The 25,198-nt window shown below is 52.5% G+C and overlaps 1 protein-coding gene across 6 annotated transcripts in view; it reads right to left on the reverse strand.

The window, feature by feature from the left end:
* Window positions 1-12,075, reverse strand: part of LOC123376123 (myomegalin-like) — a 159,515-nt gene extending 147,440 nt beyond the window's left edge. For 3 of the 6 annotated variants that reach the window (XM_045027888.1, XM_045027885.1, XM_045027899.1), the window contains exon 1: window positions 10,177-10,396. In XM_045027888.1, the coding sequence (XP_044883823.1) occupies window positions 10,177-10,298 (122 nt within the window). In that variant the 5' untranslated portion in view covers window positions 10,299-10,396. Of the gene's footprint in view, window positions 1-10,176; window positions 10,397-10,874; window positions 10,921-11,557; window positions 11,640-12,037 lie in introns of those variants that run through there. The other 3 variants (XM_045027893.1, XM_045027890.1, XM_045027892.1) reach the window with 3 other exon arrangements.
* Window positions 12,076-25,198: the final 13,123 nt, after the last annotated feature.

A 25,198-nucleotide genomic window follows, 5' to 3' on the forward strand; every position in this document is an offset into this window, starting at 1 on the left:
GACTGGGGAGCAGGCACCCTGGGACCCTTTGAACATGGTCTGGCCCAAGAGAGTTGCACTCACCTGGAGCATCATGGCCAGAGACAGGGCCAGCTCCAGGCACCAGCGAAGGAAGCAGGTGCTTAGGGCAGCCAATGGAAAGGGGCGGCATGTCCAGGTCTTCGGCGGCAATTCAGCAGCGGGTCCCTCAGTCCCTCTCTTCCTCTTAGAGCTGCTGCCGAAGTGCTGCTGAAGAGGAAGAGAGGGAGCAAAGGACCCATTGCTGAATTGAATGAAGCAGCATGGTTGAGCCGAAGTGCCGCCGATCGGCTTTATCTTTTTTTTTCGCTTCTCCAGTTGGGGCTGCAAAAAAGTTGGAGCCGGCCCTGACCGGAGAGAAACTAACCTCCCTTCCCCCAGCACAGCTGGGCCTGAGGAGGTGGCAAGAGAGGCCAAACGTCAACAGGGAGCCAAGCAGAGAGGCGTAACAACGCTGCTGCAGGGAGGCAGAGTGGCTGGGCTTGGGGAGCCCAGCCAGCAGCTGTGTGGGGCAGACGCGGGTCCAGGCGGGAGGTGGGAATGCAGGGCAGCCTGGCAATGGAAGCAGTGGGAGGGGTGGATGAGTCACAGCTGCAGAGAACCCAGGGAGGGGCTACCGGGGAACTGTGCCATTCTGTGACAGGCCAAGGGCAGCACCCAGGCTCTGAGGGGCAGCTCCAGACATGGGTCACAGCAGGCAGCTGGGCAGCCATGGGATGGTAGCTCAGGGAATCAGGAGAAATCACCAGGAGGGGCAAGACTTGAGGGAGGCAGCAGCCCAGCTGCTGCAGCAGGAGAAGTCTGGTTCCCCAGACCCCTCTGGGAGAATCAGGGGAGGAATCAGGTCAGTGGTAGGGTAGCAGTGGCCTCTGCCATCAGCAGCTGCAGGGGGACCCTTGGGGGAAGCAGAAGAAGGAGTCGAGCAGCTACTGAGGGGCCGAGTTTCAATCAAAATCCCAGTGCAGCTGGTCTGAGTTTTTCACAGGGGGAGGGCAGCAGTGGGGGCCAGAAGAAGAGTTGGGTTCATGTCCTCAAGGTGGGAAGGGATAAGAGGAGCTGGTCATGGAGTCAGTGCAGCTTGGAAGAACCCATCTCGCAGGCCAGGGTAGTCAGAGTCCCATCTGGACAAGCCAGACATCATCACGTACGGCTGCCAGACAGGCTACTGAGCTCCACCTGTCCAGGATACCAGACAACCCTACTAGCCCCACAAGCCAAAAGATTTCTGCCCTCAGAGAGAGGCCCATGCTGTCTGTATAGGGGCAGCACAGTGCCAGCCTGTAGGGAAAGCTCAGCCTTATACCCACCATTGAACCTCTACTCAATAACCGGACTGGCATGTGTGTGACTCTGGTTCAGAGCCAGTTATAGTTGTCAGAGAATCATAGAACTGGAAGGGACCTGGAAGAGGTCATCTAGCCCAGTCCCTTGCACTCAAGGTAGGACTAAGGATTAGCACATTCTAGACCATCTCTGACAGGTGTTTGTCCTACCTGTTCTTAAAAATCTCCAATGATGGAGATTCCACAGCCTCTCTAGGCAATTTGTTCCAATGATTAACCACCCTGACTGTTAGGAAGTTTTTCCTAATCTCCAACCTAAACTGCCCTTGCTGCAAGGTAAGCCCATTGTTTCTTGTCCTGTCCTCAGAGGTTAAGGAGAACAATTTTTCTCCCTCCTCCTTGTAACAACCTCTTGTGTACTTGAAAACTTTTATTGTGCCCCCTCTCAGTCTTCTCTTTTCCAGACTAAACAAACCCATTTTTTTCAATCTTCCTTCACAGGTCATGTTTTCTAGACCTTTAATAATTTTTGTTGCTCTTCTCTGGACTTTCTCCAGTTTGTCCACATCTTTCCCAAAATGTGGCACCCAGAACTGGACACAATACTCCAGCTGAGGCCTAATCAGCGTGGAGTAGAGCAAAAGAATTACTTCTCATGTCTTCCTTACAACGCTCCCACTGATACATTCCAGAATGATGTTTGCTTTTTTTGCAGTAGTGTTACACTGTTGACTCATATTTAGCTTGTGATCCACTATAACCCCTAGATCACTTTCCACAGTATTCCTTCCTAGGCAGTAATTTCCCATTTTGTATGTGTGCAACTGATTGTTCCTTCCTGAGTGAAGTATTTTGCATTTGTCCTTACTGAAATTCATCCTACTTACATCAGTCCATTTCTCCAGTTTATCCTGATCACTTTGAATTTTAACCCTATCGTCCAAGGCACTTGCAAGCCGTCCTAGCTTTATAAGTAGGGCCTGACCAAATTCATGATCCATTTTGGTATCTTTCATGGTCATAGCATTTTTAAAATCTTGAATTTCATGGCTTCAGATATTTAAATCTTAAATTTCATGGTGTTGTCACAAAGCATGAATATGTTTAAACATATAAACATGTGAAGCCCTTAAGTCAGTGTTTCTCAATCTGGGGGGTCCCGACCCAAAAGGGGATAGCAAGACTATTGTGTGTGTGCGGGGGAGAGCGGCATTGACATCCTTACTTCTGCATTGCCTTCAGAGCTGGGCAGCCGGAGAGCAGCAGATGCTGGCCAGGCATTCGGCCCTGAAAGCAGCGCCACTGCCGGCAGAAGTAAGGGTGGCAATATTTCGACCTCCCTACAATAGCCAGATTTCATCAGGGAGACCAGATTTCACAATCCATGATGCATTTTTCACAGCTATGAATGTGGTAGGGCCCTATTGTAAGTGTCCTCTCTATGCCATTATCTAAATCATTTATGAAAATATTGAACAGAACCGCACCCAGGAATGATCCCTGCGGGACCCCACTCATTATGCCATTCCAGTTTGACTTAATTCCTGATAACTACTCTTTGGGAATGGTTTTCAGACCTGCTATGCATCCACATCATAGTAGCTCCATCTAGGTTGTATTCCCTAGTTTGTTTATGAGAAGGTCATGCAAGAGTTGTCATGGAATAAGAATGAAGATCCTTTCATGGACTGAGAACTGGTTAAAAGACAGGGAACAAAGAGTAGGAATAAATGGTAAATTTTCAGAATGGAGAGGGGTAACTAGTGGTGTTCCCCAAGGGTCAGTCCTAGGACCAATCCTATTCAACTTATTCATAAATGATCTGGAGAAAGGGGTAAAAAGTGAGGGGGAAAAGTTTGCAGATGATACTAAACTGATCAAGATAGTTAAGACCAAAGCAGATTGTGAAGACCTTCAGAAAGATCTCACAAAACTAAGTGATTGGGCAACAAAATGGCAAATGAAATTTAATGTGGATAAATGTAAAGTAATGCACATTGAGAAAAATAACCCCCAACTATACATATAATATGATGGGGGTTAATTTAGCTACACCCAATCAGGAAAAAGATCTTGGAGTCATCGTGGATAGTTCTCTGAAGATGTCCACGCAGTGTGCAGTGGCGGGCAAAAAAGCAAACAGGATGTTAGGAATTATTAAAAAGGAGATAGAGAATAAGACGGAAAATATCTTATTGCCCTTATATAAATCCATGGAATGCCCACATCTTGAATACTGCGTACAGATGTGGTCTCCTCATCTCAAAAAAGATATACTGGCATTAGAAAAGGTTCGGAGAAGAGCAACTAAAATGATTAGGGGTTTGGAACTGGTCCCATATGAGGAGAGATTAAAGAGGCTAGGACTTTTCAGCTTGGAAAAGAGGAGACTAAGGCGGGATATGATAGAGGTACATAAAATCATAAGTGATGTGGAGTAAGGAATAAGGAAAAGTTATTTACTTGTTCCCCTAATATAAGAACTAGGGGCCACCAAATTAAATTAATGGGCATCAGGTTTAAAACAAATAAAAGGAAGTTCTTCTTCACACAGCGCACAGGCAACCCATGGAACTCCTTGCCTGAGGAGGTTGTGAAGGCTAGGACTATAACAGGGTTTAAAAGAGAACTAGATAAATTCATGGAGGTTAAGTCCATTCATGGCTATTAGCTAGGATGGGTAAGGAATGGTGTCCCTAGCCTCTGTTTGTCAGAGGGTGGAGATGGATGGCAGGAGAGAGATCATTTGATCATTACCTGTTAGGTTCACTCCCTCTGGGGCACCTGGCATTGGCCACTGTCAGTAGACAGGATACTGGGCTGGATGGACCTTTGGTCTGACCCAGTACGGCCATTCTTATGTTCTTATGAGACAGTATCAAAAGTCAAGATATACCATATCTACAACTTTCCCCACCATCCACAAGGCTTGTTACCATGTCAAAGAAAGCTATTAGGTTGGTTTGACATGATTTGTTCTTGATAAATCCATGCTGACTGTTACATATCTTATTATCTTCTAGGTGTTTGCAAATTGATTGCTTGATTATTTGCTCCATTAGCTTTCCGAGTACTGCAGTTAAGCTGACTGGTCTGTAATTCCCCAGGTTGTCCTTATTTCCGTTTTTATATTTGGACACTATATTTGCCCTCTGCCAGTCCTCTGGAATCTCTCCCGTTTTCTGTGATTTTTCAAAGATAATCACTAATGGCTCAGATATCTCCTCAGTCAGATCCTTGAGTATTCTAGGATGCATTTAATCAGGCCCTGCTGACTTGAAAACATCTAATTGATCTAAGTAATTTTTAACATGTTCTTTCCCTATTTTAGCCTCAGATCATATCTAATTTTCACTGATGTTCACTATGTTAATCACTTCTAACCTTTTTGGTGAAAACTGAAACAAAAAAAAGTCATTTAGCACTTCTGCCATTTCCACATTTTCTGTTAATGTCTTCCCCCCTCATTGAATAATGGGCCTACCCTGATCTTTGTCTTCCTCTTGCTCCTAATGTATTTGTAGACTTACTCTTTATGTCTCTAGCTAGTTTAATCTCGTGTTGTGTTTAGGCGTTCTAATTTTGTTCCTACATGATTGTGTTGTTTGTTTATTGTCATCCTTTAAAATTTGCTCTAGTTCCCACTTTTTATAAAAGAATCTCTTTTGAGTTTCAGATCACTGGAGATCTGCCAGGGTGGTCTCTTGCCATACTTCCTATCTTTCCTACGCAGTGGGCTAGTTTGCTCTTGTGCCCTTAAAGTCTCTTTGAAAAACTGCCAACTCTCTTGAGCTCTTTTTCTCCTTTGATTTGCTTCCCATGGGATCTTACCTACCAACCCCCTGAGTTTGCTGAAGTCTGCCTTCTTGAAATCCATTATCTTTATTGTGCTATTCTCCCTCCTACCATTCCTTAGAATCATGAACTCAATCACTGCATGATCACTTTCACCCAAGCTGCCTTCCACTTCCAAATTCTCAGCCAGTTCTTCCCTGTTTGTCAAAATCAAATCTAGAACAGCCTCTCCCCTAGTTGCTTTCTACATCTTCTGAACTAAAAAATTGACTCCAACACATTCCAAGAACTTGTTGGATAATCTGTGCCTTGCTGTATTATTTTCCCCAAGAGATGGCTGGGTAGCTGAAGTCCCCCATCTCCACCAAGTCTGGTGCTTTGGATGATTTTTAGTTGTTTAAAAAGAGCCTCATCCACCTTCTCTTCCTGGTTAGGTGGTCTGTAGTAGACACCTGACCATGACATCACCCTTGATTTTACCCCTTTTATCCTTACCCAGAGACTTTCAGAGACTGTCCTAGCAGCCTGCCCTAAGAAAGGCACCTGCATTGTAAGAGCATGGGTACTGGTACAAGGGCTTGTCTAGTTATCATGCCAGCTGTGGCAGGAACCATGTACCCAGAGGTGGTTCCCAGAGGGGTGTGTACACCACAGCACTGAGAGCAGCTTATGCCATGAGGCCAGGAGTGTCACCGTCACCGAGCCTGTAAGGAACACTGGCACTCACCACTGTCCTGCTCCCATTGCCTTCCACGCCAAAGGATCAAGCCACATGCGCAGCTATGGGAGCAGAGAAAGAAAAGGCTGGCTGTGAGAGGGACCCCACCTGCCTGCACAACTCTGACCAAGGAGACCAACCCCTGCAGAGATGGGTTCTCAAGGACAGAAAGAGGAAACCTTGCCAGTCCCAGCCTGAGCTCACTCACCCTTCACTCACGCCAGGAGAGCACCTTGGCCCAGGAGGCATATAATCAGGCAGGCAGTTTAGTCAGGTGTCAGAAAGAACACCGGGCTCGCAGCACCAGCTCCGGCTATTGGCCCAGCTTACCTGGTATCCTGCCTGCAGTGCTGTACATGGGTGCTGGGGGAGGGGACTCCCACTCTGACCCCCGCAAGGGGCAGCTAATGCATCGATCTGTGCATAGGAAACAGTCCACCACAGAACGAGGACCTAGTGCCAGCACTCTCCCTGCTTCCCAGGCGGGGAGAGTGATCTGCCAACGGCCTTAGAGCCGCAGCAGCTGCTTCAGCCTTTCTAGGTGCGAGTAACAGCCAGCGACATGGAACTGGGTGCATGTCAGAGATCAAATCCACTAGCAAACCATAGAGCAATGCAACCAGACGGATATTCTACACAGACAGGCTTTCAGAAGCTCAGCCCACCACCCTCAGAGATAGATCTCTCCTCTCTAGGCTCAGCTCCGTCATGTGTCAACAGCAGAGAGTCACAGAAAGAAGCTATACTGCTAACACTGAGTGAGGTACTCTGCTTGTTTCCCTTATTCCAGTGATGTTTCAACACGTTGATTTTAAACACCCGTGAATCTCCTGAAACTATTTTCCTCAGTCTGGGCTTGACTCTGCTGTCAGGGAGACAGTCACAAAACACGCAAAGCCTGAAGGAAATGGTCTCAGGAGTTTTGAAGCCAGGAGTGGTTGAAGTTGACATGCCAGTTGCCATGCTGACCACGAATGCACCGCAGACCTCTCTGTAGGCACGCACCTACTGACAGTGAAAAATGTACACCTCATGCTCAGTAACTTTCAGATTGTAACCAGGCCAGCTATCTCCCATGTGCCTCCTTGTGGCCCTGGGTCACGCTACAGTTTCCCCTCTTGGACTGTTCAAATAAACTTCAATTGAGGCTTTTTCCTGGTAAAAAAATACCTTTCCTTGGGGACTGGGCTTATGAAACTCAAAACACCAAAACCAAGTCCACACATAGATCCACACAACTTAAGATTTCTCTTCCTCTTCCCAGGACTTTGTGCAGCCACCGCTCTGCTTGGTCAGGGTCTCTCCCAGGCCGCTGTGCCTACAGAGATTTCTTCCCTCTGCACAGGCTCTGCCACAGCTGCCAGGAGCATTTTCCCCTTCAGTGCAAGTTCCAGCTGCTTTTGCATTGGAATCCCTGATTCCCCCCCACATTAGGGCTCATCCTCATTGTCAAGGCTGGCTCAGCCTCAGGTCTCTCCAGCCCCTGGGGAGGCCACCCTGTTACGCAGACCTTCAGTCAATGTTTTTTAAACCAAGCTAGTCTTCAGCAAAGTGTCACATGTCAGCTGTTTTCAGCATGCCCCTCCCTAAAGTGTGGCTAGACTATTTTGAAAGAGAGAAGTGTTTTATTCTCCCCCTCATTCAACTTAAAAACAGCTGAAGGGGAATTTTGCTCAAACTGTCCAGGAAGAAAAAAAGAAGCATGTCTGGTGAGAAATTGAGCACGATAATTTTCAGCCCAAAAGGTGAATGTCACCAAAAATGAAGCGTGTAACAGCAGGAAGAATGGAACAGAGCAAAAACTCTTCTGCAGCCTTAACTATAGCGAAGGCCACTGAGCACTCTCTGAAATCAGAACCATCTGTTTGCCACCTCCTGACTCTGAGTGCAGTGGAAATGCTCATTCTTCCTCTTACATTACCGTAGTCCCTTGCGGGGTTATAGCTAGACAAGCAAGTATGGGAGCTGTGCTGGGCGGACAGGAGGCAATCAGCTAGGTCATGGGGAGCTGCGGTGTTCTCCCCTGCAACATTTTGAGAGGCCAGGTGCAATCTGCTGGCTTTTAGAGGATAAAGGCATTTAAAATACTACTGATACACAAATCAAAAGGCATCCGAAGAAGTGGGTATTCACCCACGAAAGCTCATGCTGCAAAACGTCTGTTAGTCTATAAGGTGCCACAGGATTCTTTGCTGCTTCAAATCAAAAGGCAGGATCTGATGCTCTGGGCTAGCATAACTTGCCGGTGGCACATTACGTCCTGCTAAACCCAACAGCAAGCTTTGCACACCACATCACAGGCCTTCAGATGCCTTCATGCTTTCCTCAATATACCTGCACACATTCAACTAGCCAACACACCGGGGACTGGAGCTGATGCCCATGGCCCATTCACAAGCAGAGTGGTCTGAGGAACTTGAAGACACACTCTTCAAAATTGCTTCCTTGGCAAAACCTTAGTGTCTGAGCCAAAGCCCATCCAGAGGGTGAAGGAGGGACTCAACAGGAGGGACAGCACTGACAAGGAGGGAGGCAGGAGGAGGGTCCCTGTGAGTGGCAGTGGGCCAATGGGATCAGGAAGATGCAGCTGGCACTTCCTGGAGGGGAGGTGGAGGAGTCCTGGGAGCTGGGTGAGGTGGAGCAGGGCTCTGAGGTGGTGCAGCAATGAGGGAGGGAGGCGGGGTGCTGTGAACCACATGCTGCCCTAGCTGGCCGAGAGGAGAATCAACCAGTGGGTCCCAGCAGCAAAGGGCCTGCTTCTCTGCCTGCACACCATGCATCCATGAGCTCGGCTCCTGAGCTCCAGGGGCCAGCTGTGGGGAGGTCTGAGACGGGTCACAGTGGCACTATGTTGGGGCACTTGGTTACAGCCCAGCAGTCCCCTCCTGCTCAGCCGCATGGCTCAGTCTGGCCCATGCCGCTGAGACCAAGCCCTGTCCCCATGCCTTTGCAGGCTGCAGCCCAGTGGAGTGACATGGTGATCCCCTGGCATGGGCTAGCACCGAGAGGGGAGCAGAGAGGTTGTGCTAGAGCCAGCATGGCGCCAGCCCTGCCGAGGACAGAGTGGGGATCCAAGGAGAAAAGGGTCAGCAGCTGCGGCAGGAACTAGCCCCCTGCAGGGCAGGAAGCCTCAGCCGTGGAAAAAGGGACTTTGCCCTCATCCCAGCTTGCAGGGCAGCAGCAGAGGACCCAGTTTGTGCAGCCCCAGCACAGAGCATGTCCCTGACAGTAAGAGCTGAGACAGGGACTCCGGCCTCCCAGCATAGCTGCCTAGGAAAGGGCCGACGTGCAGAAAGGCTGGCTGGCTCTGCCTGCAGGGGCTGTCCCAGGAGGAGCTACAGCAGCATGGGATTCCAACAACACCTCCACCCCCCAGATCACACCCACACTGGGAGCCAAGAGTCCTGCTGCAGTTTCCTCCAGCACATCAGCACTCTCCCATCTGCTGCAACGCCTGTCTGCCCCAGTCACCCCCGGCCTTGGCCCCAATTACTGCTCGCCAGGCCCTCCCTTGGTTCCCTCTGGCCCTCCTTAAACTATGGCCCATCGCAGCCCCATCCTCATTTCTGGACCCTGGGCCTCACTGCCCTGCTGCCCCACCAGTGATGCCAGCTTCTTGGTCACCATCCCATCTTGGGCCACCCTTCCTGCTCCTAGCTGGTGTGGGGCAGCCTTCCTGCCCCTGCTGAACTACCACCCCCCCGGCTCCTGCAGGGCAGTGCCCCACCCCCATTAATAGGGAGAGTAGGGGGGAGCAGACACCTGCAAACTAGACATCATCCTGACAGTGCACTCCCATATTGCCCCTCTGCCCCCATCCAGATCACCCTACCTCCCATCACACTGACTGCCCCCCAGTCCAGATCACCCTGCCCCCATCACACTGCCCCCCAGTCCAGATCACCCTGCCCCCATCACACTAACTGCACCCCATCACACTGACTGCTGCCCTAATCTGGATCACCTGCCCCCCATCATACTGACTGCCCCCATCTGGATCACCCTGCCCCCCATCACACTGACTGCCCCCCAATCCGGATCACCCTGCCCCCCATCACACTGACTGCCCCCCAATCCGAATCACCCTGCCCCATCACACTGACTGCTCCACTAATCCGGATCACCTGCCCCCCATCATATTGACTTCCCCCCAATCTGGATCACCCTGCCTCCGTCACACTGGCTGCACCCCAATCCAGATTACTTTGCCCCCCATCACACTGACTGCCCCCTAATCCGGATCACCTGCCCCCCATCATACTGACTGCCCCCCAAATTGGATCACCCTGCCCCCATCACACTGACTGATCCCCAATCCGGATCACCCTCCTGCCCAGCTCCTTCCCCGAGCCCATCGCTCACCCCCGGGCCGGAGTGCACATCTCCGCTGGATCCAGCCCAGGCGCTTCCCGGGAGCAGCAGCAGCAGCCGGGGCCATGCGAGGCAGGAGCCCGGGCTGTGCCGGCCCCGACTGGGCTCCTCATGGGCTGCTCCGGGAGCCGGGTCTGCTTGTGCGTCGGCGGGGAAGGCGGCTCCGGAGCCAGCGACCTCGGCTCGGCCCAGCATCCTCCAGCCCGGCATCCTCCAGCCGGCATCCCCTCCCCACCCCTCCCCCAGCCCTTCCCCCGCCCCCACAGCATCCCGCATCCCCCGGCCCGGCCCAACATCCCTCCTACTCTCCAGCATCCCGCATCCCCCCTCCCAACCCCTCCCCCAGCAGCCCTCAGCCCTTCCCCCATCCCCACAGCATCCCACATCCCCTCGCCCCAGCCCAACATCCCCCCCCCGCATCCCTCCTACTCCTCAGCATCCCTCCTCCCAGCTTCCTGCATCCCCCACCCCTCCCCCAGCATCCCTCCTACTCTCCAACACCCCCCCAGCCCCTCCCCCAGCATCCCGCATCCCCCTGCCCTGGCTCAGCATCCCCTCCCAACCACATCCCTCCTCCCACCTAGCATCCCTCCTCCCCTCACCCCAGCCCCACATCCCCCCTCCCACGGTCCCCAGCATCTTCTCCAACCCCTCTCCTTGCCCCAGTCCAGCATCTCCCCTTCACCCACCCCTCTCCTCTGCACCCAGGCATCTCACATCCTCACTTCCCCTGGCATCCCCAGAATCCCGCATCCCCCTGGCATCACCCACCCCTCCTCTGCCCAGCAGTCTGCGCACATGCCCCTTCCCCCCTCGGCATCCTACAACCCCTCACTCCCTTCCCCCACTCTGTCCCAGCATCCTCCCACCCCCTTTCCCTCCCCCAGCATCCTGCCCCACCTGGCTTCCCCTACCATCCCCCACCACATCCTCATTTCTCTTACCATCCCCACCCATCATCCCACTCTACCAGTCCCCCAGAACATCCTGCCCCTGCACTGTGGCACACAGAGGACACCACTCCCCTGGTCTTATGGCTTGGAAGGGATGAGAAGGGACAGCTCAGGGGAACACCCAGCTTTCTGGCACCAGATGCCCTAGGGGCGTGGGAAGCTGCCCAGGGTTCTGCAGTGTCTGCACTGTGATGAGTCCCAGGCAGCCCAGCCAAGGGCAGTGCTGAGCCTGCAGGAGCCACAGTGCTGCTAGTGACCCAGCCATCCCTGCCAGCTCCTGGCTATAGAGCGGGGGTCCTTGCTCAGGGATGCTGAGGATGCCCTGGATGAGGAGGCCTCATCCTCTCACATCACTTTCCCCTAGACAAGATGCTCCCAGAAGGCTGTGCAACAGGAAGGGCAGAAGCTTGCGGACTCACCATCCCCATCCTCTCCTGTGAAACCTAGGGAAGCCAAATTCTGTGATCTTCATGCTTTTCCACCCCAGGCCAGAAAGGGGAGAGGCTCTGCAGCAGTGCGAATCGGGATGACATCCAGAGTGGCCTGCTATTCCCTCAGCCCGCAGAGGGTGGTGTGGAGTCAGGGCCTTTGCTTGCAGGCCATCCCAGCAGAGATTTCCACCCCCAGCAGCAGGACAAGCAGCAGTGATGGCATTCCCACCCTGCATGTTAGTGATCTCTCTCTCTCTCTCTCTCTCTGATATTTCCGGGGCCTCTGGGATCTACCATCTACTGGACTGAAATCCAAGCCCCTAGCCTCCAAAGCCTGGCAAAGCAGACAATTAAACAACATTTTCAGATGTGGTGTCTGGTTTTGGAGTGCCCAGTGCAAGATCCCTGAGGGCCGCTTTCCAGCAGTGCTGACTGCCCCTCTTCTCTCCCGCACAGAATCACACACACCCAGAGGCCTCTGTTGCGAGCATTGGCCTTCCAGCCGAATTGCACGGAGGTGACTGAGGGTCTGGCCATGCTCCCTGCCGTCCAGCCAAGAGCTGCCCTGGGGGACAGCGCCGCCGCGTGGAGAGAGCACCCGTCTCTTCGCTATGAGAGGGGAGGCTAGCTGAAGCACAAGGGATGCGATTGTGTTTTGTTAGTGTTGGGTTAAGTGCAGCAGCCTAACACGGCGTGAACGTGGCCAAATGCCAAGGGAATTGTACATTGTTATAGGGGCCAAACACATTTCAGACCACCCCAGCATTTAAACAACAGGGACACAGCATAGCGAGCTATAAATCTCTGACCACGTGCTAGTACCTACTCAGTGCCATGCGGCCACAATTTCAGCATGGGGTTCCCCAGCACGAGGTCTGCCCCACGGTGACATGACAATCCCCACTCAGAACACACATCCATCAATCCAGTACTCTCCGCTACCCGCAAAGGCCCATCTGTCCTTCCAGCAGGAGGTGGGTGGGGATGCGGCATCCCCCCTGGTAGCGACAGGCAGATGATCGTGCAGCGACAGACGCAGCTGGGGACTGAGCCCTGTGCCTGTAATGGGTCTGCAAAGCAGCCTGCAGGGTTATGGTGCTGTAGCCACATTGACATTAACTGCTGTGAAAGTGAGCTGATCTTTTGCTCTAGGAGCATGACCCCAGCATCCAAGGCTGGTTAGAATCTAGCCCTGGTCAAGAAATGCCAAACCTTTTCCATGGGAAATTCATGTTCATCTACATTTCCCACGAAAAAGGAAAAATGGGGGGGGGTGAAAATGATTTTCTTACAATTTGAAAAAATTCAATAAAAACGGAATATAATAAAAATGAAATTATATTGCAAAAAAAGATAAATTTTCAGAGAAATGCCAATGTACACTGCAGTTACATTTTGACAGTAAAACTTCAGCTAACTCCCACAGAGTCTGAGGGAGACCCTTGTAATAATAACAGCCCCTCGCTCGTTTCAGCCGTAGATCTCCAAGCACTTCCCAGAGCAGGGGAGTACCATTAACTCCATTTTACAGATAGTGGCTGGCCCAGGGTCATGCAGCAGGCCAGTGACAGAGCAGGGACTAGCGCTCAGGTTGCTGAGTCCCTGGTCAGTAACACCTAAGGCTAGATTGCAGCATGTCTGACATCCCTGGCCAGAGAGAATTCTCCAGATAACCCAGGGGCCAGGAAAACCCAGCTCCACCCACTCCCAGCTGCATCCCCCCCTCTTCCACCTTTTCCCTTGCACCCAATGCAGATGCAGCTGGGGAGGGAACAGAACTGAGTAGCGCCCATGTCCCCCAGAGTGAGGGAAGTGCTCCCACCAGTGCTCCCTGCGCAGGGAATGAAGAGTGAGGAAGAAAGTGCCTGGTCTATAATGTGCCCCACTATTGAGGGCACCTGCCCTCAACTCAGCCCCTCCATCTCCCTTCTGAGCTCTTCAGTGCCACTGCCCACATAGCTATGGCAACAAGGGCCCCATGTCCCTCTGCTACCAGCTAGAAGGTGGTGCCCAGTTAGCAGACACAGACCCGGCCTCAGTGACCCATGAATGCGTACCTGAGTTCTGGGCACCCATTATGGCAACTCAGCTGCCCTAGGAATGAAGCCACATGCCCCCAGCAAATCTGCCTAGCTACACAGTGCTGCACTGCTCTCCCTTAGGGTGACCAGATAGCAAGTGTGAAAAATCGGGACAGGGGGTGGGGGGTGATAGGAGCCTATATATAAAAAAAGCCCCAAATAACAGGACTGTCCCTATAAAATCAGGACATCTGGTCATCCTACTCTCCCTGCATGAGCATGACCTCCCCCAAATACAACCTTCCACCAGAACAATGCCACTAATGGCCAGTGGGAGAGTCTGGCGCATGCGGGACATAGAGCAGTCACAGGAGCTGGCCATGGACTGTGGAACTCACGGCCACAAGAGAGAAGAGACCACAGGCCTCAGTGCATACAGAACTAAATGCAACAGTCAGCTCTGAGACTTAGCTCTCCACACACTGCACCACAAATCCACACACACACACAAGCCCATGAAACGAATCTAGCTATTTCTGCTAGAGGTGGGGAAGGCAGAGAAAGAGATTGCTATTGTTATTTCTGGTTTACAAGGCTTGAGCAGTGTCCAGTACTATGGGGGGCGGGCAGGGCCGGCTCCAGGCACCAGCTTGCCACCCCAAGCACCTGCTTGATGTGGCAACTTGGGAGTGGGGCAGCACTTTCAGGGATTCTGCGGCAATTCGGCGGAGGGTCCCTCACTCCCGCTCGGAGCGAAGGACCTCCCGCTGAATTGCCGCAGATCGCAATCACGGCTTTTTTTTTTTTTTGGCTGCTTGGGGCGGCAAAACCCCTGGAGCCAGCCCTGGGGGCGGGGGTGTCGTGGCAGACAGACAGAGGGATAGACAGACATTTAATCCACAAGCACTAGACTGTGAATGCAGCCAGGGGCCTGGGCAGCCATACAGGGCCAAAGCAGGAACTGCCCAGGAGATACCTGTAACAATAATGTGGTTTTACAGCTGTAACGTTAAACCAGTTATTTACCCCGCTAACTTCCACTCATGGGACTGACGGTCTCAAAGTCCTGCACTAAACACATTCCCCTGTGGGCTGAGCAGCAGGGTCAACAAAAGCAGGTTAATATTAACCACTGCAGCCAGCTCCTGCAGGAGCGTCCAAGGAGCTGTGTAGTTAGGCTGGGGTATTCGTTCAAAGGTCAGGCAAGAGGGAGCTGCTAGCTTGAGAAGCACGGCCCAGTGGTTAGGACATGAGCCTGGGACACTGGAGTGCTGGGTTCAAGTCTCTACTCTGGCATAGACTCTCCGGGTGACCTTGGGCAAGTCAATTAGCCTGTCTGTGCCTCAGTTTCCCCTCTGTACAATGGGGCTAATACCACTGCCCTGCCTCACAGAGGGGTTGTGTTGAGGATAAATACAGATACTATTCAGCCAGATAAATACCTAAGACAGAGCAGTGGTCTCAGGTTCAATCTGCAGACAGGCTCCCCTGTCCCTGGGCCGCGATGTGAAGGCACATCCTGGTACTCAGGCTGAGATGCCCTAGCCTGGGGAGCTGTAACCCATGTTAACCTGGTCTGTGCCCCCCTCTAGTGGCTAGACAACATAAAGCAGTGAGGTCACTACAGCCTCAGTGCTACCAGATTGAATGACCTGCAGCAACAACAGCTTCTATTTGGAGACCCACAGCTGCTGGCATTCCAGCAAGGGAGGGGAGCAGAGCCCCCCTTGCTCCATTGATCTGGCCAGAGGGCAGCACCCAAACCCTGTGTGGATCGCCAGGGCCATTTGCACAGTGGCTCCCTGGAGTCCCCCCTTGCCGCTGCTGCCCCCAGGGATGGCCCTGTTAAAGGGGCATTCATTTCCCCATCCTGGGGCTGGTGGCAGAGCAGGGTAACATGCATACTGGCCCCCTCACCCCACCCTCAGCTCACAGCCCTGCAGGGTGCCCTCTGCAGGTAGGGAGATGCATAGCCCGCAGGGCTATTACCTGTGGGATGGGGAGAGTGGTGCCATGGAGGTAGGTGACAAGTAGGGGGGAGGATCCCATGTGGAAGGCCCCTTCCCATGAAGGAGGCAAGAGTCACACCCTCTATGCACTGCCCACCCTTTGCACAGCTGGGCCGGCTCTCCTCACTGGTGCACCAGTGTGAATTCAGTGCAAGGCTGTCTCCTGCTGCAGGTTTGCTCTGAATTCACAAGCCTGGAGCACTGCAAACAGCATCGAACCCAGCAGGAAGCATAGAACTGCAGCCCCTGCTTTTTCACTACAGACCCTTGGGCCACTCACTGAGCACTGTCCTGCCTGCACCCTGCATGAGGCAGGCACCTGTGGGAGCAACAGCATGAGATCCTCCAACTGGGCACTAGATCCTAATGCCCATAAGAAAGGGGCAGAGTGAAGGCTGCAAGTGCCACCTTAACTGCAGCATTTCCTGGCTTGGCAGGTTTCCCCCACCCCACCCCCAACCTGGATGCTCCTAACAGAGTCTTTTTAAAACATACTTTGCTTGCTTTTGCTTAAAAAACATTGACAGAGAAAGGAACAACATGTGCCATGACCTGCACTGGAGCAAAATTCACCCAATACAGAAAGGCAACACCACATTAGGCATGTGCACCTCTGGCATCCTGCTTCAGCCCATAGGACACCCATGGCCTTCAACAGGAGATGGATCAGGTCTATAGTCCTTAGTGAGGACTGTGCCCAGGCAAGGATTCCAGACACAGTTTCACTTTTTGCAGGAGTCCTGTTGAAAACGGGCTGGTTAGAATTGTTTTTACCATTGTAAAAGTAGATTCCCTTCCCCTGCCACCCCCCACACTCTCCCTTAAGTAAAAAGTTGATCAAACTCTAAAAACCAGCCTCTAGGGGCAGAGTCCTAGCATGGGAAATTGCACCTCAAACGGTGAATTTCTTGGAAAGCACAAATGTGGGGAAACAGGCATTTATCACTGGAACTGCTCTGCAGTTCTAACTGTGGCTGGCATGGTCTTTTTATACCTAGTCACTTCCAGTGGTTGATTAAAACTCCTGGAGCCTTTCTTCACTGAGTGACTGAACTTTGGAGTCAACAGACAAGGGCCAAACTCTCCTTTCAGTTACTCCTTTGATTTCTACCATCAGGAGAGCACAATTTCCACATCTCCTCCCCCCCTTCCCTCCCCCCCCCCCGCCCCCGGCCACCCCTCAGCCAATAGATTGGAGCAGGAACTGTGGTGATTTCAGGCAAATCTGGGATGGGTCTCCTCAGCAAGATATCTGCATTTGGGCTTTAAAGTGAAACCTTCCCTGGATAAAGGAGTACATCCTTGTTGTGTCTTCAGCGTTCCCAGGGAAAGGGCTAGGACAGAAGACACTTGAAAGCAGCAATGTTAGGAGTTAAAATGCGCCTGCAGGGTGATAAGGAAAAATAACATATTGGTCACACTTGATAACCAATGTCTCAATGGAGCTTTCACATAAAGCATTGGTGGATGGTTTTAATAAATGATTGAATCCCTGCTTATGGACCGTTAAGGAGCCCAGGAGTTCACTAGGCTGCATCAGACCCCCTGTGTCAGGGCTTAGGCAGATCTCTAACTACTGTGGGGGCAGATTATCCCATCTAACCCTTTCCACTGATGTGCACAGCACCAGCTGTAATATACCCTGCTCGTGTCTGGGGCAGGCTTAGCACCTCTACTAGGCATCATTTATTAATCCTTTATAAACAATCTATAATTGGATCCTGTACATAAAGCAGGACCTAAGGTTTGGTGACTTCATTTGGAATCTGTACACGGTAGGGCCCGGAAGTCCAGCCAAGGCTCAGAGCTCCCCTGGGCTAGGCACCACACAGACTCTCCTTGCCCACCGGAGCTCACCACGTGCTTATCCGACAGGGCCCTACAGGTAGCTGAAGCAGATGAGTGGGATGGGGGTAGGACAAGGGACCGTCCACTTTCACAACAAACATGTCAATGACCAAGTGGCTGGCACTGCCGAGTGAGCCACTCCGGGAGTTTTGCCACACCGAGAAACCACCACCCAGCCAGGCCAGCAGAGAGGGAGCTGCGCTCCTGACTTGTCCAGGTGACAAGCCCCTTCCCCGAGCACTACACTCACCCCCCACAGCTCACCATTCCTCCCTCAGTCCCCATTCAGCCCCCTCGCTAGAGCCCAGCATCAGCCAGCTAGCAGCAATAACACCAAGGACCCCTGGCAGAGTCTGAGAGTCCCCTCTGCACATGCCAGTACAAACTCACCAGGAGTCTGAGTTCCTGGCCTCAGGGGTCACCTGCTGTGTGCTAGCTGTGGGGTCACTCGGGCTCAGACCTGTGTGCGGAACATGTCTGGAATTCTGCAGGCCAGGGTGTGCATCTAAGCCATGCTCATTGCACCAAGGGAAAGGCTCCTTCTCCCCTTTGCACTCTCCCCTCCCGTGGCTGGAGGGCAAGGGGAATTCAACAAGACAGAGCAGGGGCAATTTCAGTCATGCAAGGCCCAGCCCAGCTGCTTCCCAGAGTTTCTGGGCTGGCCCACATGGATCTCCTGCCCCAGTGGAGCAGCACAGTGGGCAGTCAGGGCCCTTCCTCTGACCGCACAGTTGTGGGGCCAGGCCACTGGGTTTATGGCTGAGAGGATCTAGAGTCCAGAGAGCCCTCCCCTAGGGGGAGATGTGCTGCCAGATGGAACCCGTTGAAAAGGGTTGCTCAAGATAGAGTCCTTGACCTGGTTTCTTGTTCGGTTCCAGCTGTCCTGGACTTTCTCCCATCTCTGACGTCAGCGCAGCTAGCCCTGACAATGGCAAATCTTTCCTTAGCGATCACTCTGCCTGCATGTCTCTGGGGAAGGGACCCTGCAGTTTGCCCATCCCTTGGGGAAACCATGTTTTAGCAGGTCTTACAAACGTGGAGCCTCCCATCCAGGAGACTAGTGATCTAGGGACTGGAACTCAGAGTTAGCCAGATCCATGGCAGGGCCTTTGGGAGCCAATAGGATCAACCTGCACCACCTAGTGCAAAAGATCTAATTCCTGGTGCCCGTTGCCCTGGCATGGCAGGTTTTGGGGTTAGAGGCCCTGCTTTCCACATAGATCAGGTGAGGCTTGGGCCTCAACACCCTTCCCCCATCTCTGACCATTGCCGGACACAAGTAGTTTAGTTTGGTTTCCCCCTCCCTCAGCAGGGACGGCTCTAGACCCCAGCGCGCCAAGTGCGCGCTTGGGGCGGCATGCTGCGGGGGGCGCTCTGCCTGTCGCCGGGAGGGCGGCAGGCGGCTCCGGTGGACCTCCCGCAGGAATGCCTGCGGATGCTCCACCGGAGCCGCGGGACCAGCGGACCCTCCGCAGGCACGTCTGCAGGAGGTCCACCAGTGCCGCGGGACCGGCGACTGCCAGAGCGCCCCCCGCGGCGTGCCGCCCTGCTTGGGGCGGCGGAATTGCTAGAGCCGCCCCTGTCCCTCAGGAGCAGTTTCCTCCCTCACGTAGGATCAGCCCAGGGGTCCAGCCTCCTCTAGCTGAGGGTGGCCAGCCCCAGCTGCTTCCGAGGTCAGGAAGGGAATAACCTGCCCAAAGGGTCAGTTTCCTCCTGACCCCTATCACCTAGTGGTTGGTTTATAGCCTGCATGGGAGGGTCTATGGCCCTGATGGTTTTGTCCCCTGGTCAGCGTAGCGGTGGATGTTCTCATTAGCCCTATAAAAGTCTAAATCTATTTTGAATACTCCTAAGCGCTTGGGCTCAATGAGATCTAGTGGCAATGAGTTCCACAGACAATGTAAAATGTATTTCCTTGTATCAGTTGCCTTTCAATTTCTTTGACTTTCCTCTTGTTCCCGGATTGTGAGAGTGGGTGATCAGGAGCATGTCGTTTACCTCCTCTGAGTTGCTCAGCACACCTCTAGCATGGCCCCCTCATCCATCTCCTCTGGAAACTGCACAGGGCTAGACTTTTCAGAGGCCCCCTCATCCATCTCCTCTGGAAACTACACAGGGCTAGCCTTTTCCGACTCTCCACACGGAAGTCATTCCAGGCCTCTGACCATTTTGCCAGTTGCCTATGAAGCCCTCTATTTCTGCTCTCTTCTTTTGGACAACAGGAGTTGAGTACTGTATTGTACTTGTGTCCAGGAGAGCGTGTCCCGTTGGTTTATATAATGGCATTGTTCTAGTCTCAGTATTATTCTTCATCCCATTCATTCTGCGTTCAGCCTGTTCTCCCTCCCAGCTGGGAGACAGTCCAGCCCCAAATTGTACCACTGCACCATATCCAAGAGAAGGCTGCGGAGGGACCTGATAACAGTCTGCAGACATGTTATAAAAGACAGTGATCAGCTGCTCTCCATGCCCACTGAAGGGAGGACAAGAAATGATGGGCTTAATCTGCAGGCAGAGAGATTCAGGCTAGATATCAGGAAAAACTTCCTGACTTAAAGGATGTGTCATGGGGTGCTCCACTCACCGCTGGTCTGGTGCCTCCTCCTGGTTGCTCTGGGGATTAGCTCTCGAGGCAGACGCCCCTGTCTGTGGTTTGCACATTGTCACTCTGACTTGGGTCTGTGGCTCCTCTCACTCTAGAACCCTCAGCATCCTCTTCGTGATTTAGCCCTCTCGCTAGGTCAGTCAGGGTTCCCCCTTCCAGGTTTCAGTCCAGCAGCAGTCCTAGGCAGTCAGCCCATTCACTGCCCCAGTGCCACTCCCTCCGTGGCTGGCCTGCCCCTTCCAGGTTCTGGTCCTGGGACCCTCAGCTCAGCAGTTCTGGGCTCTGCCCTCTCTGCTCCTTCCCTGGACTGCTTCCTACCACACTGGTTCCCCTTCTCTCTGGGTGTACCAGCTCCAAGAAGCCTCCTCCCAGGGAGCGACTGCCCTTTCTCTGCAGCCCACTGCCTGGCTTTATACGCCCTGCCTGTCCCTGCACACCTGAGCCTGTTCTCTAAGGAGCTGCCTCCAGCCAAAAGCTCCCCTGTTTACAGCCTAGTTAGCTGCTGGGCCCATCTGGCCCAATTCCATTCTTGGAGGGCCAGTGTGGGGATCTCACCCCATCACAGGATGGTTAAACTCTGGACTAGGCTCCCAAAGGAGATTGTGGAATCCCCATCATGGGAGGGGGGGGGTTAAGAACAAACAGCTGCCAGAGATGGTCTACGACTAGGTGTACTCGGCCATGCCTCAGCGCAGAGGGCTGGACCTGTTGATCTCTCGAGGTCCTTTCCAGCCCGACATTTCTATGATTCTAATGTAACCCCTCTGCCAGGCTGAAACGATAGCAGCAAGGGCCAGGTTCAATACCTAGGGGTCCCTTCCCCACAACGTAATGCAAACCAGCTCGAGCCCCCACCCAGTGACCTGGGAAAATCTTACACACACCCCTGGGCGCCTCAAGGAGGCAATACTTCCCCTCTCGCAAGCACAGACTCTTGGTGTAGCAGAAAAGGTTTAATTACATAAGATAAACAACAACAAGCATGAAATTTGGAAAATACCTCAACTGGAGTTCATAGGTCAAACCGTGAGCAAAGACCCACCCCAGCAACTTGGGCCGTGTCCTTCTCTCTGGGCCCTTGAGTCCAGCAACCCCCCAAATCACCCACAGTCCCCAAAGTCCCACAATTCAAAAGTCTCTGTCCCGGGTCAGGCAGCCCAGAGTTCAAGAGTCTCTTTGCAGAGGTCCCCCTCCCCAGCCTAGGTAGAAAGGGGCACCTTACGTGGTTCGGGGCCAACTGCACTGCCTCTTCGTAGGGTTCTGCTTCCACTGGTCGTCCCCGCAAACAGCTCAGCTCCGCTTGTTCCACTCTGCCAGCTGCTCTGGTCCACCAGCTGTCCTGTGATCCGCTCCAGCCGTCCTCACGAGCTGCTCAGCTCCACTCACCCAGTGGCTGCACAAACTGCTCCACTCTGCTCTGCCAGTATTGCTTCAGGCTCCCCCACTCATCAGCACAGTGCTCTCAGCTCAGCAAGTCCAGCTCTTCAGTGATTTCAGCTCCACTCATTAGCACAGTGCTCTCAGCTCAGCAAGTCCAGCTCTTCAGTGATTTCAGCTCATAGTAGGGGAGCCCCAGTACCAGTGAATTCAGCTCAGTAACCTGCATCTAGATTCTTAAGGGAATCAAAAATTAACTCTGACATTCCACAGTGGAGAGAAGCAGAGGTGGAACTGGTGCTTCTGGCTCACACAAGGAGCCTGCACCACCAAGTACAGATACCTATCCCCAGCCTCTCTCCAATGGGTTTTGGAACCCATGTCCCCCGTCTAGCAAGCGCTATCCTGCTGACAATGAAACCCCCCATCACAAGACAATTTTGTAGTTCCCCATTTACCCAATCAGGGTGACAACATTTCATTGCTCCTGCCCCAATAACAACGAAATTGGGGGTCCCACAGCTGTGAAAATAATCATCCCATGCTGCTTTGCGGTATGCTAAGTGGGGTGGGAGTGCCAATGCAAATAACCGAAACTTCTTTCCGCACTCCCCATAATTTACCACCAGATGTCAGGGTGGGGCTCATCCTGACTCTGCTTACATCCTCCCCCCAGCCGAGAATTTGTCGTCCCGATAAATCACATTCCCTACTGTACCAACTTACTGGCCCCCGTCAAACGGCCTCAGATAGCCCACTTTAGCTTCCACAAGCCTGTGTGCTAAATGTATTGGCTCCTCACTAGTCACCCCAGGTGCATCATAAGTTAACCGTTTCACTGGTCTTATTACCCTGTCTCGCCTATTGAGAATCTCTGTTGCTGTGGTAGGGGGGACATCCTCTGGAGTGACAGATGGGGAAGTTTCCTGTGAGTTCCCCTCGGATACTGGCATAGGCCCCTGCATTTCTAGTTCTAGCAGTGGAGGGTCGAAGGTGATTGGGACATCTTCCATCTGTATGTCGCCACTGTCCAATAATCTGTGTAAGTCATCACACGGGGGTTCCACTAGTGGCTCAGGAGTGTCAGGAATGGGCCTAAATACTTCTGCCATAGGGTTTAGGGTGGAAGAGGAGGTGCTCTCTTTTGATTCAACTGATCGAGACTGAAGTCTTGTCTTCATCCCAGGATACACCATGATTGTGTCTTCCTCCTCAGACTCACTCTCAGATGTGCTGAGTAGGGGTAAGTTAGCTGCAGGAGGCCGGCTGTCCACGTTGGAAGGTGGCTTTGGTACAGCACCTTCATTCTGCCCACTTGCCCTGTTGTGGCCCATCTCATAAGGGCTGCCCACCAATTCCCCCACAGGGAGCAAAAGGTTTCTATGCACAGTCTTTGCCTGCCCTGGACCCTCTTCAGGTTTGATCTTGTAGTCCGGCAGGTCTCCTAGCTTTTCCATCACCAAGTAAGGTATTGCCTTCCATCTGTCAGCTATCTTGTGTTTGCCAGCAATACCCAAATTTCGCAGCAAGACTCTGTCCCCTGGATGGAGCTCTTGCAGACGTACCCTAGCATCATATCGATGTTTGTTGCGGTCTGCGTTCTTCCGAGCTGCAGATGCCGCTAAGTGATAAGCATCCCACAGCTTTTCTCGTAGTCGGGATACATATTGCTGATGAGTTTCATAGCCATCTCCATCCTCGGATACACCAAAGCACAGGTCTATGGGTAATCTTGGTTCTCGCCCAAACATCAAGAGATACGGGGTGAATCCCGTAGCGTCGTTCTTTGTGGCGTTGTAGGCGTGCACCAGAAATGCAACATGTTGGCTCCAGGTTGCTTTCTGTTCTGGCCGCAAAGTCCCCAACATATCTAATAGGGTTCGGTTGAACCTCTCTGGCTGAGGATCACCTTGCGGGTGATAAGGCGTTGTCCTCGACTTTTTAATTCCTGCTATCCTTAGCACCTCCTTTAGAAGGTGACTTTCAAAGTCCCGCCCCTGATCTGAGTGTATCCGGGCTGGGAATCCATAAACTGAGAAATATTTTTCCCACAGTACTCGAGCGACAGTAGTGGCCTTCTGATCATGTGTGGGATATGCCTGCGCATATCGCGTATAATGGTCGGTCACGACTAGAATGTTCCCAATATTCCTCTTGTCTACTTCTAAGGACAAGAAATCAATGCAAACCAGCTCCAGAGGTTTGTTGCTGGTGATGTTTTTCAGATATGCAGCCCTTGTGGGCAGAGTTTTCCTTTGAACACATCGAGAGCAGGTTTCACATTTTCTGCGAACATCTTCAGCCATCCGGGGCCAATAGAACCTACTGCGAATAAGTTCCAGGGTCCTCTCCATTCCTAAATGTCCAAAGTCATCATGCAGGGCCCTCATAGCCACGGCTCTGTACTCTTTCGGCAGCACTAGTTGGGTCCGTTGTTTTTGTAAAGGATCTGTGGTCACATGGTGTAGCACTCCCTGAATCAGTTTTAGTTTGGTCCATTCTCTCAATAGCAGCTTACCTTCTGGGTTGGGCGGGACAACCGCAGCTGGGCTTCGCCCCTCCCTTTTGGCAAGTAGTGTATCACGGATGTCAGTATCTTGCAGCTGGGCTTCCTGCCAGTCAGCCGCATTGAGCACGGGCAAGGGAGATTGACCAAAGCAATATAGTTCACTGAAGCAGAGGGCACACATTCAGGGGGAAGGCCCAAAGCTTCAGCAACACATCCATGAAGGCTCTCATGGGCCTCCGGCTCTCTGCGACTCACGCTGCAAATAGCTCTCACTCCATCTGTGGGTATCACAGCAACTTCAGGTGTCTGCGGACGTCTGGACAATGCATCTGCATCTACATTGCTTCTCCCAGATCGGTTGAATGCTGAACTCATAGCTAGCCAAGGCGGCCACCCATCTCTGCCCTGTAGCATCCAACTTAGCACTTGTTAGCACATAAGTCAGGGGGTTGTTGTCTGTCCACACCTGGAACTGAGCACCATACAAGTAGTCTCAAAATTTCTCAGTGATGGCCCATTTCAAAGCCAAGAACTCCAGCTTGTGGATGGGATTTCGAGTTTCACTGTCAGACAGTCCTCGGCTGGCAAAGGCTACAGGTTTGTGGTGGCCTTCCTCTTCCTGATACAGTACTGCTCCCAGACCCTCCAAACTGGCATCAGTATGCAGGATAAATGGTTTGCTTGGATCAGCAAAGACTAGGATGGGAGCATGAGTTAGGCGAGTAATGATTTCCCGAAAAGCCCTCTCACATCTCTCATCCCACCGTGGCCCAAATGGTTCGAAGGGGCCATAGTGTCTCTGCACAGGAGGCTTTGGAGGCCTCCTCTTATTCCGGGTCTTAGATTTGTACTTGTTGCACTGGTATCCCCTGGTAAGATCATTCAGAGGTTTTACAATTGTGGCATAGTTCTTCACAAATCTGCGGTAGTAGCCACTAAATCCAAGAAAGGTCTTGAGTTCCCTGTAGTTAGTGGGACGTGGCCAGGTAGTGAGTGCTTCTATTTTATCGGGATCAGTACTCACGCCCTCTTGGGACATGATGTGACCGACATACTTTACTGAGGTTTGGCAGAACTGGCATTTGTCAATTGAAAGCTTCAAACCATATGCCTCCAACCTATCGAGCACTTTAAGAAGTCTTTCTTCATGTTCCTCCAAGGTTCTTCCAAACACAATCAGGTCGTCCAAGTAAACTAACACTTGCAGTAAATTCATGTCTCCCACAACTTTCTCCATAAGTCGTTGAAATGTGGCAGGGG

Source organism: Mauremys mutica, chromosome 8, assembly GCF_020497125.1.
Source record: "Mauremys mutica isolate MM-2020 ecotype Southern chromosome 8, ASM2049712v1, whole genome shotgun sequence".
NCBI lineage: Eukaryota > Metazoa > Chordata > Testudines > Geoemydidae > Mauremys > Mauremys mutica.